This window comes from Coregonus clupeaformis, chromosome 21 (assembly GCF_020615455.1).
Source record: "Coregonus clupeaformis isolate EN_2021a chromosome 21, ASM2061545v1, whole genome shotgun sequence".
NCBI classification, from domain to species: domain Eukaryota; kingdom Metazoa; phylum Chordata; class Actinopteri; order Salmoniformes; family Salmonidae; genus Coregonus; species Coregonus clupeaformis.
The window spans coordinates 216,035-230,539 of NC_059212.1; the positions used below are offsets into that span (position 1 = coordinate 216,035).

The following is a 14,505-nucleotide window of genomic DNA, read 5'->3' on the forward strand; positions in this document are numbered from 1 at the left end:
TATTCATGGCAATGGCAAACTTGTCAGTGGTGTTTCTTGTCCCAGGAATGTGTGTATGTTATAACCCTGCAAGACTGCCAACCTCCTTAGCAACTGTTTTATTAGTAATTCATGGCAACTCCCAGGTTCCTTGTTAGCTCGTTTGAATTTTCTGGTCCCATCCCCTAGTATCCCCACCCCTGTCAATCTTTGGTGTGCTAATTGTTTTATCCAGCTGTACTGCTCCCAGCAGAGCAGGATATTACATTTTTTGATGGCAGAGCCACTCTCGGAGAGATATACACTACCGTTCAAAAGTTTGGGGTCACTTAGACATTTCCTTGTTTTTGAAAGAAAAGCAAAAACATTTGTCCATTAAAATAACATCAAATTGATCAGAAATACAGTGTAGACATTGTTAATGTTGTAAATGGCTATTGTAGCTGGAAACTGCAGATTTTTAATGTAATCAAAATTACATAGGTGTACAGAGGCCCATTATCAGTAACCATCCGTCCTGTGTTCCAATGGCACGTTGTGTTTGCTAATCCAAGTCTATCATTTTAAAAGGCTAATTGATCATTAGAAAACCCTTTTGCAATTATGTTAGCACAGCTGAAAACTGTTGTGCTGATTTAAAGAAGCAATAAAACTGGCCTTCTTGAGACTAGTTGAGTATCTGGAGTATCAGCAATTGTGGGTTCAATTACAGGCTCAAAATGGCCAGAAACAAATAACTAGAAAGAGGAGTGGGAGGCCCCGGTGCACAACTGAGCAAGAGGACAAATACATTAGTGTCTAGTTTGAGAAACAGACGCCTCACAGGTCCTCAACTGGCAGCTTCATTAAATAGTACCCACAAAACACCAGTCTCAACGTCAACAGTGAAGAGGCGACTCCAGGGTGCTGACCTAGGCAGAGTTACAAAGAAAAAGTCAATTTGTCTGTGTTCTTTTGCCCATCTTAATGTTTTATTTTTATTGGCCAGTCTGAGATATGGCTTTTTCTTTGCAACTCTGCCTAGAAGGTCAGCATCCCGGAGTCACCACTGTTGACATTGAGACTGGTGTCTTGACATGCTACACCTGTCAGGTGGACGGATTAGCTTGGCAATTTGGCAGTACGTCCAACCGGCCTCACAACCGCAGACAACTTTTAACCACGCCAGCCCAGGACCTACACATCCCGCTTATTCACCTGCGGGATCGTCTGAAACTGAGTATTTCTGTGTGGCGAAAAACTGATTCTGATTGGCTGGGCCTTGCTCTCCAGTGGGTGGGCAACTCCCAAGTGGGTGGGCCATACTACACCCCTGCCCAGTAATGTGAAAACCATAGATTAGGGCCTAATGAATTTATTTCAATTGACTGATTTCCTTATTTGTAAAATATTGTAGAAATTCTTTCATTTTGCGTTTATATTTTTGTTCAGTATAATATATACACAACTGAAATATTTTATTGAAGTAATGTGAATAAATGATGGTTAATACAGTGGGGGAAAAAAGTATTTAGTCAGCCACCAATTGTGCAAGTTCTCCAACTTAAAAAGATGAGAGAGGCCTGTAATTTTAATCATAGGTACACGTCAACTATGACAGACAAAATGAGATTTTTTTTCTCCAGAAAATCACATTGTAGGATTTTTAATGAATTTATTTGCAAAATATGGTGGAAAGTAAGTATTTGGTCACCTACAAACAAGCAAGATTTCTGGCTCTCACAGACCTGTAACTTCTTCTTTAAGAGGCTCCTCTGTCCTCCACTCGTTACCTGTATTAATGGCACCTGTTTGAACTTGTTATCAGTATAAAAGACACCTGTCCACAACCTCAAACAGTCACACTCCAAACTCCACTATGGCCAAGACCAAAGAGCTGTCAAAGGACACCAGAAACAAAATTGTAGACCTGCACCAGGCTGGGAAGACTGAATCTGCAATAGGTAAGCAGCTTGGTTTGAAGAAATCAACTGTGGGAGCAATTATTAGGAAATGGAAGACATACAAGACCACTGATAATCTCCCTCGATCTGGGGCTCCACGCAAGATCTCACCCCGTGGGGTCAAAATGATCACAAGAACGGTGAGCAAAAATCCCAGAACCACACAGGGGGACCTAGTGAATGACCTGCAGAGAGCTGGGACCAAAGTAACAAAGCCTACCATCAGTAACACACTACGCCGCCAGGGACTCAAATCCTGCAGTGCCAGACGTGTTCCCCTGCTTAAGCCAGTACATGTCCAGGCCCGTCTGAAGTTTGCTAGAGTGCATTTGGATGACCCAGAAGAGGATTGGGAGAATGTCATATGGTCAGATGAAACCAAAATAGAACTTTTTGGTAAAAACTCAACTCGTCGTGTTTGGAGGACAAAGAATGCTGAGTTGCATCCAAAGAACACCATACCTACTGTGAAGCATGGGGGTGGAAACATCATGCTTTGGGGCAGTTTTTCTGCAAAGGGACCAGGACGACTGATCCGTGTAAAGGAAAGAATGAATGGGGCCATGTATCGTGAGATTTTGAGTGAAAACCTCCTTCCATCAGCAAGGGCATTGAAGATGAAACGTGGCTGGGTCTTTCAACATGACAATGATCCCAAACACACCGCCCGGGCAACGAAGGAGTGGCTTCGTAGAAGCATTTCAAGGTCCTGGAGTGGCCTAGCCAGTCTCCAGATCTCAACCCCATAGAAAATCTTTGGAGGGAGTTGAAAGTCTGTGTTGCCCAGCGACAGCCCCAAAACATCACTGCTCTAGAGGAGATCTGCATGGAGGAATGGGCCAAAATACCAGCAACAGTGTGTGAAGACCTTGTGAAGACTTACAGAAAACGTTTGACCTGTGTCATTGCCAACAAAGGGTATATAACAAAGTATTGAGAAACTTTTGTTATTGACCAAATACTTATTTTCCACCATAATTTGCAAATAAATTCATTAAAAATCCTACAATGTGATTTTCTGGATTTTTTTTTTCTCAATTTGTCTGTCATAGTTGACGTGTACCTATGATGAAAATTACAGGCCTCATCTTTTTAAGTGGGAGAACTTGCACAATTGGTGGCTGACTAAATACTTTTTTCCCCACTGTAAGTGATATGCAGTAATGGGCAGTCACTACCATAATGGGACTTGTATTAATTGTTTTGGTGTATTTAATGTCCCAAAACAATTAACAAAACCGAAATTGAAAACCTTGATTTTTTTTAAATAATTGAACCGAAACCGAACCGATTTCAAAAAGCACTAGTCGCTCAGCACTACTGGACAAATTCCAGGCTTGCTAACATGTGTACCTGTAAACCAGGGATCGTCAACTGGTGGCCTCATTTTAAATGTTTATTATAGTTTTTGGAAATAAGACTGTAAAGTCAATAGGAATTTACCTCAATGATTTTAATTTAGGAAATCTATTCCCAAGTATTTCCACTCATAAATAGAGACGTGATCGTGTACCAACGTGTAATCAAGGTTTGAAATTATTGTTTTTGTCAAATACAATATATGTTTTGGCTTCTTGCGTCAATTTGCAGAGTACAAATGATTTATAATTATGTTCCGGCCCCCGACCATCCACTCAAGAAAAATCAGCCCGCGGCTGAATTTAGTTGATAACCCCTAAGGTAAACCCTCTGGGCCCTGTGCTTTGTCCAGCAGAGATATTACAGTTAGATAGGACTCATTGCATGGCTGTACTGAGAACGGATCAATAATTCATAGCACTCAGTGAACAAAACTATCCTAGCCCAGGATTGGTGCATTGCTTGGTTCAGAAAATGAATTGGCCATGTGAAAGGATAAGGCATTCTCGCCAATTATGTGAGTTGCTGGGAAACAACAGTTTTGACAACAACAAAGTCAACACATGTTTGTCTGAGATTAGAGGCCTATCATTGTTTCTCTTTTATGTAAAGTCATTTTCACTTGAGTCATGGAAGATCTGCACAATTTGTAGTTGAGTAGTATCAAGGACAAATTTTCTCTCTTATTGGTGTGTGTAAAAAGACTCTCCTAGTATTCATGTTTTAGTTATTGATGAAAAGTAATCCTAACCTTTAAAGGGATCTCGGGTACTTTTTTGTGTTTTTTTGTTTGTTCTTTTACCCCTTTTTGTCCCCAATTTCGTGATATCCAATTGGTAGTTAGTCTTGTCCCATCGCTGCAACTCCCCTACAGACTCGGGAGAGGCAAAGGTCGAGAGCCATGCATCCACCGAAAAATGACCCTGCCAAGCTGCACTGCTTCTTGACACTGCTCGCTTAACCCGGAAGCCAATGTGTTGGAGGAAACACATCCAGCTGGTGACCGAAGTCAGCTTGCAGTCAGCTTGTTGCCCGCCACAAGGGGTCGCTAGAGGCCAAACCCTCCCCTAACCCGGATGACACTGGGCCAATTGTGCGCCGCCTCATGGGTCTCCTGGTCACGGCCGGCTGTGACACAGCCTGGGAACGAACCGATGCAGTGCCTTAGACCGCTGCGCCATTCGGGAGGCGATATCTGGTACTTTTGTATACTTTTTAGCCAGTAGTTCTGAAAGTACCACCCACAACCCCAAAAACGGTTCCCAAAAATGGTCCCTGACTATGTGCAGATATGTGCACCACTTCATTGCTCTTTCTCACTCTACTGTGTGTGCATCTTGCTAGCTGTCACTGAAATGGCAAGGGTCTGAAGCTCATTGGCCGGAACTCTAATTTCTAGGGGGCTGGCCCACGTGGGAGGAAATGTAGAGAAAATGGCGCTCCACAGCTTCCAGAAAACAGTTGCTTTCAAACTAGGGATTTCGTATCTAATTGAGGTATGACAGTAATTCTGTTCATAGTTTATACATATATGAACACATTGACACATCCAGCCCAAAAAAGGTTTAAAAAAAAATACTTACTAGTCGCCAAAGTACCGGAGCATGTCTTTAAACACTTTTTGACATGATGGAGTAGCTATGGATATCTACCATGTAAACAGTCCTGAATCTTGGGGCCTTTCAACGACACAGCTAGCCAATTGAATAAGAGTAAATGTCGGTGTGCTTCGCGTCAGAAAGCAGTTTTTCACCTTTACACCCCAGGGTTGTTGTAACCAAATGCCTTGTTCTTAGATTGATAACACATTGACCTTCTCTCATCCCTTGAGCCTGTTGTGCAACTCATTCAGAAAAGCACAAAGTAACTCAGCAATTCATTTTTGAAATGTAGGCCAGGGAGAAGGCAGTATTTTTAGGTCCACTCATTTCATATCCTCCTTAACGCAGTAAGACAAATCACTACTCTAGTAGCTATGCACTCCATGTAACGTTCTCTAGGTTGCCTGCCCTTGTTTGCATCCAGAAAGAATGTCAATGTACAGTCTAGCCTACATGCAGTGCCTGTAATTGTGTCCAATTTTCTCATGTACATTTTGATTTCTCTCATGTCTTCCATGTGCATGTTACACTTTTTCCTCTGTCAAACTCTGGATCTCTTTGTCTTAGCCACTGTAAGTCCTTTCCATCCACTGTTTTGTGTTTTTCTTGTGACTACATGAGTGTCATGTTTGTCCTGTGCTGTTTGGTGTGTTTCTGTAGTGATTGTGAAAGGCACTGAATGGATAGCATCGACGCTGAAGGCTTGTACCTGTCCACGGAGCAGCATGGGCAGCCACAATGTGAGCTTCCCCACACTGCCCTGGAGGTACCCACCATGGGGGGGTAAGAACTCTTTCTCTCCCTTGCTTTTTGCCCTTCAGTGGACCCTCTGCCTACACTGGTATGCTTTGGGTCAACATTCCACTCAAGGGCTAATTCTGGTGCTGAAATGCAGTAGAGGACACTATAGTAATACATACTAGTTGGGCCTACAAGGAGTGGTTAATAATTGCATGTGAAGCATGGTAGTGTATCAAGATTCTAAAGTTGGAAGGCCTCAGGATATTTTGAGCAAACATTTTGGAAAATGACTCCTGCATCTGCTATTCTATAATGTAGACACTAGTGTTGCACGGTATACTGAAACTTCTGTACCTTTTCAATACTAGAACATGAAAAACGGTTCGGTACTGGAATTTTTTGTTTCGGTACTTGTGTCAAATGTGTCTCTCGGATTAACTCTTATCTGCACAGCCGATGTCCCCCTTATAGTGCGAGGCACGAAACTGTTAATTACTGTTTGCAAAACAATGTCCATACAGGCTAGAACACTTTACAATGCGAGAAGGTACAGGTAGCTTTCAGCTTTGTAAGCGAACTTGTCTTGATAGCTTACAGCTGAAGCTTGTTAACTTACAGCTGAAGCTAACATCAATTGATAACCATAACACAAAATATGCTGATTTCAAAGCTGATTTCCACCAAAAACTGTTGAAGTGGGGGTGCCGCCCCACCTTGTTTTGGGGGGTCCAGTATGCCCCCCAGATAATTTTTATGTAGAAGGACTGAGAAGCTCAGGTGACATTTTTGAAAGGATATTCTACTCCAAAATGAATAAAAATTAAATTATGCTGACACCATCTAAAATATAATTTCCACTTCTAGAAATGAGCCCAATAACATATTGTTAAATTATTTTTACATATTGGACCATGCATATAGCCTATGCATGGTCCATATTATGGGGAATGCTATTAGCAATAAGCATTATCACCTGTAGCCCAACTGATGCAGCATAAATAAACTATAAATAAATAGGCTGAAGCATGGGGTTGCGTATCTGCATTTATCCTTATTGGGCTAATCATTTGCCAGGTTCCAAATGTGATATTTTAACTAGTTCGCATCCTATTGATGAATTTTATATCTAAAAATGTTTTGCATAAACAGTGAATATAATGTAGGCCAACCTGTTAGGGCAGGGGTGTCAAACTCATTTTAGCTCAGGGGCCACATGGAGGAAAATCTATTCCCAAGTGGGCCGGACCGGTAAAATCATGGTGTGTGTGTATATATAACTTAAAAACAACAACTTCAGATAGTTTTCTTTGTTTTAATACGATCAACATACAACATAAAGCTGGAGCCTGAGGACAGTGTGTCCAAAATAGTACAAGCACAACATCACTATTAATCATAAAACACCAAGTTTATTTGAAAATTCTAAAGAAAAAGAACACACAAACACACAATGCCTCAGTGATTCACAGAACTGTTTCACAGATCACAGAACTATATCAGGGTGTCATTTCTCAGGCAGAAATGTAGATACAAATAATGAAATCCTGTTCCCCAAACAAGTGCAAGAACCACAGAGTCAAGAATAGGTTAAATATACAAATAAAATCAATTAAAAACAATAGCACATCAACATAAAAACATATAAACATAAAGCTGGAGCCTGAGGACAGTGTGTCCAAAAGCACAACATCACTATTAATCATAAAACACCTCAAGTTATTTGAAATTCTGAGGACAAACAACACACAAACACACAATGCCTCAGTGATTCACAGAAGTATATCACAGATCACAGAACTATATCAGGGTGTCTCATGCAGCACTTTAAGTGGGGTTGCATAGTTTATTTGACTCCTGATACCTGGCAACTTTTAGCTTTCACCAGTGCATCAATATCAGGCGTCACATCCTGAGTGGCAGCCAACTTCAGGATGTGATTCAAGTGCTTGTGCGTGAGCCTTGAGCGCAGCTTTGTTTTATTTATGCTCATTACAGAGAACTTGCTCACAAAGATATGTGGTTCCAAACATGCACAACAGTTTTGCAGCGAGGGCTGTCAAGTTGGGGTAACCTGGCAAGAGATTCTGATAAAATGTGTCCAAGCCAGCTGCGGCAAATTTGCCCTTCAAATCCGAGGGATTCACGGTGAATGGCGAACAAAAAACTTTGAAGTCTTTCTCCAGTTCACCAAAAATCTGAAAGCGTTGCTCAAGCTCCCTTAACAGTCCCGTTATTTTATCTTTGAACCGCTTCATGTCTGCCACATGTTGGGTCGCGCACACATTTTTCAGACAGGGGAAGTGAGCTGCATCACCACCGGCGAGTTGCGTCTCCCACAATGACAGCTTCAACTTGAAAGAACGTATGCTGTCATAATACTGCGTGGCAACTTTGTTGCGCCCTTGCAGCTGTTTGTTCAAGTTATTCAGGTGCTCTGTAACATCCACCATAAATGCAAGGTCCTGCATCCATTCTGCGGAATTAAATTCTAACACTGGTTTGCCCTTTTCTTCCATGAACTGTTCAATTTCTTCTCGTAAATCAAAGAAACGCCTCAGCACAGCACCTCGGCTTAACCATCTTACCTCAGTGTGGTATGGCAGGCCATAGATGTGGTCTTTCTCTCTGAGAAGGCTGTCAAACTGACGGTGATTCAGGCTTCTGGATCGGATGAAATTAAGTTTGGATGACCACCTTCATGACGTTATCCATCTTTAATGACTTGCAACACAAAGCCTCCTGGTGCAAAATACAGTGAAAAGTCCAAAAATCACGTCCTCCATTTGCAGATTGCACTTTCTCTCTGAACTTTGTCACAACGCCTGCTTTTTTCCCGATCATTGAGGGCGCACCATCTGTAGCCAGGCTGACAGCGCGGGACCAGTCCACTCCGACCCTGTCCAGCGCGCCCGACGAGTGCAGTGAAAATATCAGCTGCTGTCGTTGTATCTGTCATCGGCACCAACTCCACGAACTCCTCGGTGACGGTCAATGTGTCATCAACTCCCGCGGATGAAAATGGCCAGTTGTGCAACATCTGTAATGTCCGTGCTTTCATCAATTGCAACCGAAAACGCAATAAATGACTTTACTTTTTGCTTCAACTGGCTGTCCAAATCCACTGAAAGATCGGAAATCCTGTCTGCAACTGTGTTTCTTGTCAGGCTGATATTTGCAAAAGCCTGGTGCTTTTCAGGGCACACAATCTCCGCTGCCTTCATCATGCATGTTTTTACAAATTCACCCTCACTAAATGGTTTTGAAGCCACTGCGATTTCATTAGCAATGAGGTAGCTAGCTTTCACTGCAGCGTCACTGATGTCTCGGCTGTGAGTAAACAGACTGCTGTTTCTTCAGACCCACCAACAGTTCATTCACCTTCTCTCTTCTCCGCTGTCCTTGAAAGTTGTCATATTTGTCGGCATGAAGACTCACATAGTGGCGACGAAGGTTATATTCTTTCAGCACTGCAACATGCTGTGAACACACCAAACATACAGCTTTCCCATTCAATTCCGTGAATAAATAGAAGGATGACAATTTTTCTTGGAACACTCTGCACTCTGCGTCCACTTTTCTCTTTTTTGACAGAGACATATTGGGGCAATGAGGGTGCCAAAGCACATAATGTTAAAAGTAGAAGCCGTAATAAATATCGCGGGCAAAACAAAGTAGCTCATCCGGACTGGCTGCACTTGCTTGACCTATTTGCTCTGCCCCGGTATAAACAGTTTGCTTGCTTAACACAATTGCTATTGCGCCATCCAGTGGACACAATTGGAACAGCAGTTTATTTTATTGAAAAATTGCAGCTCATTTTTATACTTTACAAAATCATCTCGCGGGCCGGATTAAACCCGTTTGCGGGCCTGATGCGGGCCGGACGTTTGACACCCCTGTGTTAGGGTAACTTGGGGTAACACGCCCCCTGCCCGTACTTCTCACAGAAACCACTTCATGTCACAATTTTTTCCTCCAATACTTTCCCTGGTTGCCACATCTTTTGCTCAGAAAAAAATGTAATCTGTCTACTCACAATTTGTCAATCAATCAATCACATTTATTTATAAAGCCCTTTTTACATCAGCAGATGTCACAAAGTGCTATACAGAAACCCAGCCTAAAATCTCAAACAGCAAGCAATACAGTTGTAGAAGCACGGTGGCTAGGAAAAACTCCCTAGAAAGGCAGGAACCTAGGAAGAAACCTAGAGAGGAACCAGGCTCTGAGGGGTGGCCAGTCCTCTTCTGGCTGTGCCGGGTGGAGATTATAAGAGTACATGGCCATTAAGGCCAGATTGTTCTTCAAGATGTTCAAACATTCATAGATGACCAGCAGGGTCAAATAATAATCACAGTGGTTGTAGAGGGTGCAACAGGTCAGTACCTCAGGAGTAAGTGTCAGTTGGCTTTTCATAGCCGAGCATTTAGCGGTCGAGACAGCAGGTGCGGTAGAGAGAGAGAGAGTCGAAAACAGCAGGTCCGGGACAAGGTGAAACAGGTCAGGGTTCCGCAGGCAGAGCAGTTTAAACTGGAGCAGCACCCTGACCAGGTGGGCTGGGGACAGCCAGGAGTCATCAGGCCAGGTAGTCCTGAGGCATGATCCTAGGGCTCAGGTCCTCCGGGAGGGGAGGGAGAGAGGGTGGCGTTTTACCCTACAATTGACCCATGTTACAATTAGCCCCACTCTCCCCTATGTATTTGCAGGGAATTGCACTGCTGCTAAAAACACAGGGTTTAAAATTGTGCAGTTCGGCATATTTAGGAGTTGAGAAATAAATAAAGTAGGAATGGAATGCTGGGATCCCCCTCTTTTCAACAAAGGCCATTAAAAAGTTTTTTCGCGATTGCAAGAATTGTTGTGCGTTGACTGCTTGCAGAAAATCACGCACAGAATGAGCAGTATGAGCAGTATGGCTGGTGGCATTGTCATGCTGGAGGGTCATGTCAGGATGAGCCTGCAGGAAGGGTACCACATGAGGGAGGAGAATGTCTTCCCTTTAATGCACAGCATTGAGATTGCCTGTAATGACAACAAGCTCAGTCCGATGATGCTGTGACACACCGCCCCAGACCATGACGGACCCTCCACCTCCAAATCGATCCCGCTCCAGAGTAAACGCGAATCCGACCATCACCCCTGGTGAGACAAAACCACGACTCGTCAGTGAAGAGCACTTTTTGCCAGTCCTGTCTGGTCCAGCGACGGTGGGTTTGTGCCCATAAGCAACGTTGTTGCCGGTGATGTCTGGTGAGGACCTGCCTTACAACAGGCCTACAAGCCCTCAGTCCAGCCTCTCAGCCTATTGCGGACAGTCTGAGCACTGATGGAGGGATTGTGTGTTCCTGGTGTAACTCGGGCAGTTGTTGTTGCCATCCTGTACCTGTCCCGCAGGTGTGATGTTGGATGTACCGATTCTGTGCAGGTGTTGTTTCATGTGGTCTGCCACTGCGAGGACGATCAGCTGTCCGTCCTGTCTCCCTGTAGCGCTGTCTTCAGCGTCTCACAGTACGGACATTGCAATTTATCGCCCTGGCCACATCTGCAGTCCTCATGCCTCCTTGCAGCATGCCTAAGGCACGTTCACGCAGATGAGCAGGGACCCTGGGCATCTTTCTTTTGGTGTTTTTCAGAGTCAGTAGAAAGGCCTCTTTAGTGTCCTAAATTTTCATAACTGTGACCTTAATTGCCTAATGTCTGTAAGCTGTTAGTGTCTTAACGACCGTTCCACAGGTACATGTTCATTGTTTATGGTTCATTGAACAAGCATGGGAAACAGGGGGGGCCAGTATGAAAAATGTATGCACTCACTAACTGCATGTCGCTCTGGATAAGAGCGTCTGCTAAATGACTCAAATGTAAATGTAAATATCACATAATGTTCCCTCATAGACAGTACTTTCATCAAACGCTTGTGTGCGTGCATGCTTTCCAGCAAACTTGGAACATTCCCACATGTTATATCTCAGACCGCACTGGCCCGATTTTGAGTAAACTTGGGTGAATAATGCGTCTTCCCATAGAGATCTGGCATTTACAAAATGACACTGATTGGCCCAAGGCGGGAGCTATAGTAATTAACTGAAATATGTTAGTCACACGGAATATATCAATTGGCATTTTGTACTGGCTGGCATTTTGTATCCCTAATTGACCCAGCATGTAACTTGACATTGTATAGAAATGATCAAGAAAGCTTGAAAGCAGTGTTTGCTATATTTTAAGTAGGGCGTAATAAATCGTAATAGTGGTTTTGAAACCCCTCTGGTTGTTGTGATTGTGCAACAAAAGAAAGGGCAAGTTTATAGAGCCATCCACTGCCCAGGTTGTTCACACAGGTTGCCCTCCTTGTTTATGTGTTCGCTGCCATGCCTGTGGCTTGTATAAGTTCAGGGGGTTAGGGTGGGAGTTAATGCGACCAATGTCATATGACCCAGCCCTCCCGCCCACCCACCTCCCCTCCTCACTGCCACAGAACAACAGGGTGACCGAGTCCCAGTGCCGGAACCTGATTGTCTCCCCAGCCTCATATTAGTGCAGGGATTACCAGCTCGCTCCCGTTCCCCATTCATTCCGGACAGTCACTCGCCCTTATCAGCATCAATCTGACACTCTATTTATCTGACGCTGCACCCAGTTCTGCTTGGCTAAGAGAAATGCTCACAAAAAGCCCCAGCCCATCAGCACTTTCTTTGTGGCACCCAGGGCCACAGCTTTTAGTGGCCTGCCTACTCTTCTGTTAATCTAGACCCAGTTTTTTGGACAGTGAGGATTTGTTGTGTGTTCTAATCTGGTTCAAAGTTTCACCGTTGTCCAATTAATTGAAGTTGTTGGTTCTTTACCATTTTTTTTTACTTTTCGTAGTTTTGGATCAGCCTTCATGTGGTTTCACCATAGTTTTCCCACAGCAGCCTCTCTTACGCTTCTTTACACAAGTTCACACTCTTGAAGAACAGTTTCTGAGCAGGCTCTAGTGGTTTGCAGTGTATCTTGACGTGAAAAAGTGTGATCGAGTTTCTTTATTTTTTACTTTGGAAAAGGGAAGATACCCAAAAAGATGGCTTCTTTTAAACTGGATTTTTTGCCTGAGATGATGGTGGACCATTGCTCTTTGAATTCTAGTCCTGTGTAAGTAGTTTTTCCTTCTTTTTTTTTAGCAATGGGTTAATAGCCTATTGCTTGTACGGAATATGTTTTTTAAAGTGCTTTTCAGAAATGGATTTGAGGTTTATTTATTTTTACATTCATTTTGGTGTCATGTTGGGTGGGGGCTTTCATTTTACATGTTTGTTATATTGGTTCCACGTTGTATTCAGCCCTGTATTTTCAGCTGTATAGACTGATGCTCAATTTCTTCATCTGTAGTTTGGTCCCAGCATGTGACTTGACATTTTTGTGCTTGCCATAATGTTCCAGTCCAAAATTTGGTGCTTTTAAATTTGATATGTAGGTGTTGGATGGGAAAACGGTAGAAGAGTGAGTTTTCAACAGGTGCATACTCCCCAAGTGTCCCCCATAATGGTTCAGAGCCTGTATTCCGTATGCAGTGCAGTTACATTTTTATAAGTTAGCAGCCGCTTTTATCCAGATCGACTTACAATCAGTAGTTATTGTACATGTCAGAGGCTTTAAAACAAGTATGTTTGGCTGAAGTTTATGCATAATGTGGACTACATATTTTGCCATGGTTATCTGTCAATTTCTCTACAGAGAAATCATTAGGAAAGGTTGTTGCTTATTATTTGTTGATCTTGTGTTTTTACTTTTAAAGATCTTTTCATTTTAGCTTAGCTTAGATGTAACATACACATTAGGGCTTTAGAGTGGGTTAATGTGAAGTGAATAAATAGGCTACTACCAGTTATTGTCATACATTTTTAACTAAAGCAGGGTTGACCTAATGGTTAGAGCTTAGGGTTGGGCGGTATCCATATTTTCATACCTTACTACCTTGCCTGTGCCATACCGTTGTATACTGTATTACCGGTGATGCACACAAGGGGCGCAATTGTTGTTTTCAAATGTAACCCCCCCAAAAAAAAAAGTATGTTGCCAAAATGCTAACAAGTTGCTAACAATTACTAAGGAATTCCAAATAGCGTATATTAGGTAAGCGCTAACGAGGGCATGTGAACATAAACTAATTGCAAGGACAGACCAAAAAATATGTATTTTTGGGGGGTCACATACACCAGATAGGTGCAGTGAAATGTGTTGTTTTACAGGGTCAGCCATAGTAGTACGGCGCCCCTAGAGCAAATTAAGGTTAGTGCCTTGCTCAAAGGCACATCTACAGATTTTTCACCTTGACAGCTCGGGTATTCGAACCAGCAACCTTTCACTTACTGGCCCAACGCTCTAAACGCTAGGCTATCTTAAAAGTCTACTCACAGTTTTCTGCACGCACAAAACAAATATTAGACAACAGATATCTTAATCAAGGAGGGGATTGTCTCTGCTGTTACCAAGACTCGGAAGCTTGATCTTGCAATAGCCACTTGGCTAGCAAGTTTGCAAACCAAATAAACAACTGGAGGGAATTGATTTGGCACATTTGAGAAAGTTCACTTAATAGGTATAAGATACAGTGCATTCGGAAAGTATTCAGACCCCTTGACTTTTTCCGCATTTTATTACGTTACAGCCTTATTCTAAAATGGATTCAATTGTTTCCCCCCCGCTCATCAATCTACACACAATACCCCATAATCACAAAGCAAAAACTGGTTTTTAGACATTTTTGCAAATGTAACAAAAATAATAAACTGAAGTACATTTACATAATTATTCAGCCCCTTTACTCAGTACTTTGTTGAAGCACCTTTGGCAGTGATTACAGCCTAGAGTCTTCTTGGGTATGATGCTACAAGCTTGGCACACCT

General features: G+C 42.8%; 1 protein-coding gene across 29 annotated transcripts in view; it reads left to right on the forward strand.

Moving 5' to 3' along the window:
* Positions 1-14,505, forward strand: part of LOC121534837 (CUGBP Elav-like family member 1) — a 46,243-nt gene that overhangs the window by 8,111 nt on the left and 23,627 nt on the right. For 22 of the 29 annotated variants that reach the window (XM_041841391.2, XM_041841389.2, XM_041841390.2 and 19 more), the window contains exon 3: positions 5,543-5,665. The exons of 2 other annotated variants lie outside the window; for them this stretch is intronic. In XM_041841391.2, coding sequence (XP_041697325.1) covers positions 5,562-5,665 — 104 coding nt within the window. In that variant the 5' untranslated portion in view covers positions 5,543-5,561. Of the gene's footprint in view, positions 1-5,542; positions 5,666-12,327; positions 12,752-14,505 lie in introns of those variants that run through there. 5 more of the 29 variants (XM_041841417.2, XM_041841418.2, XM_041841420.2 and 2 more) reach the window with 3 other exon arrangements.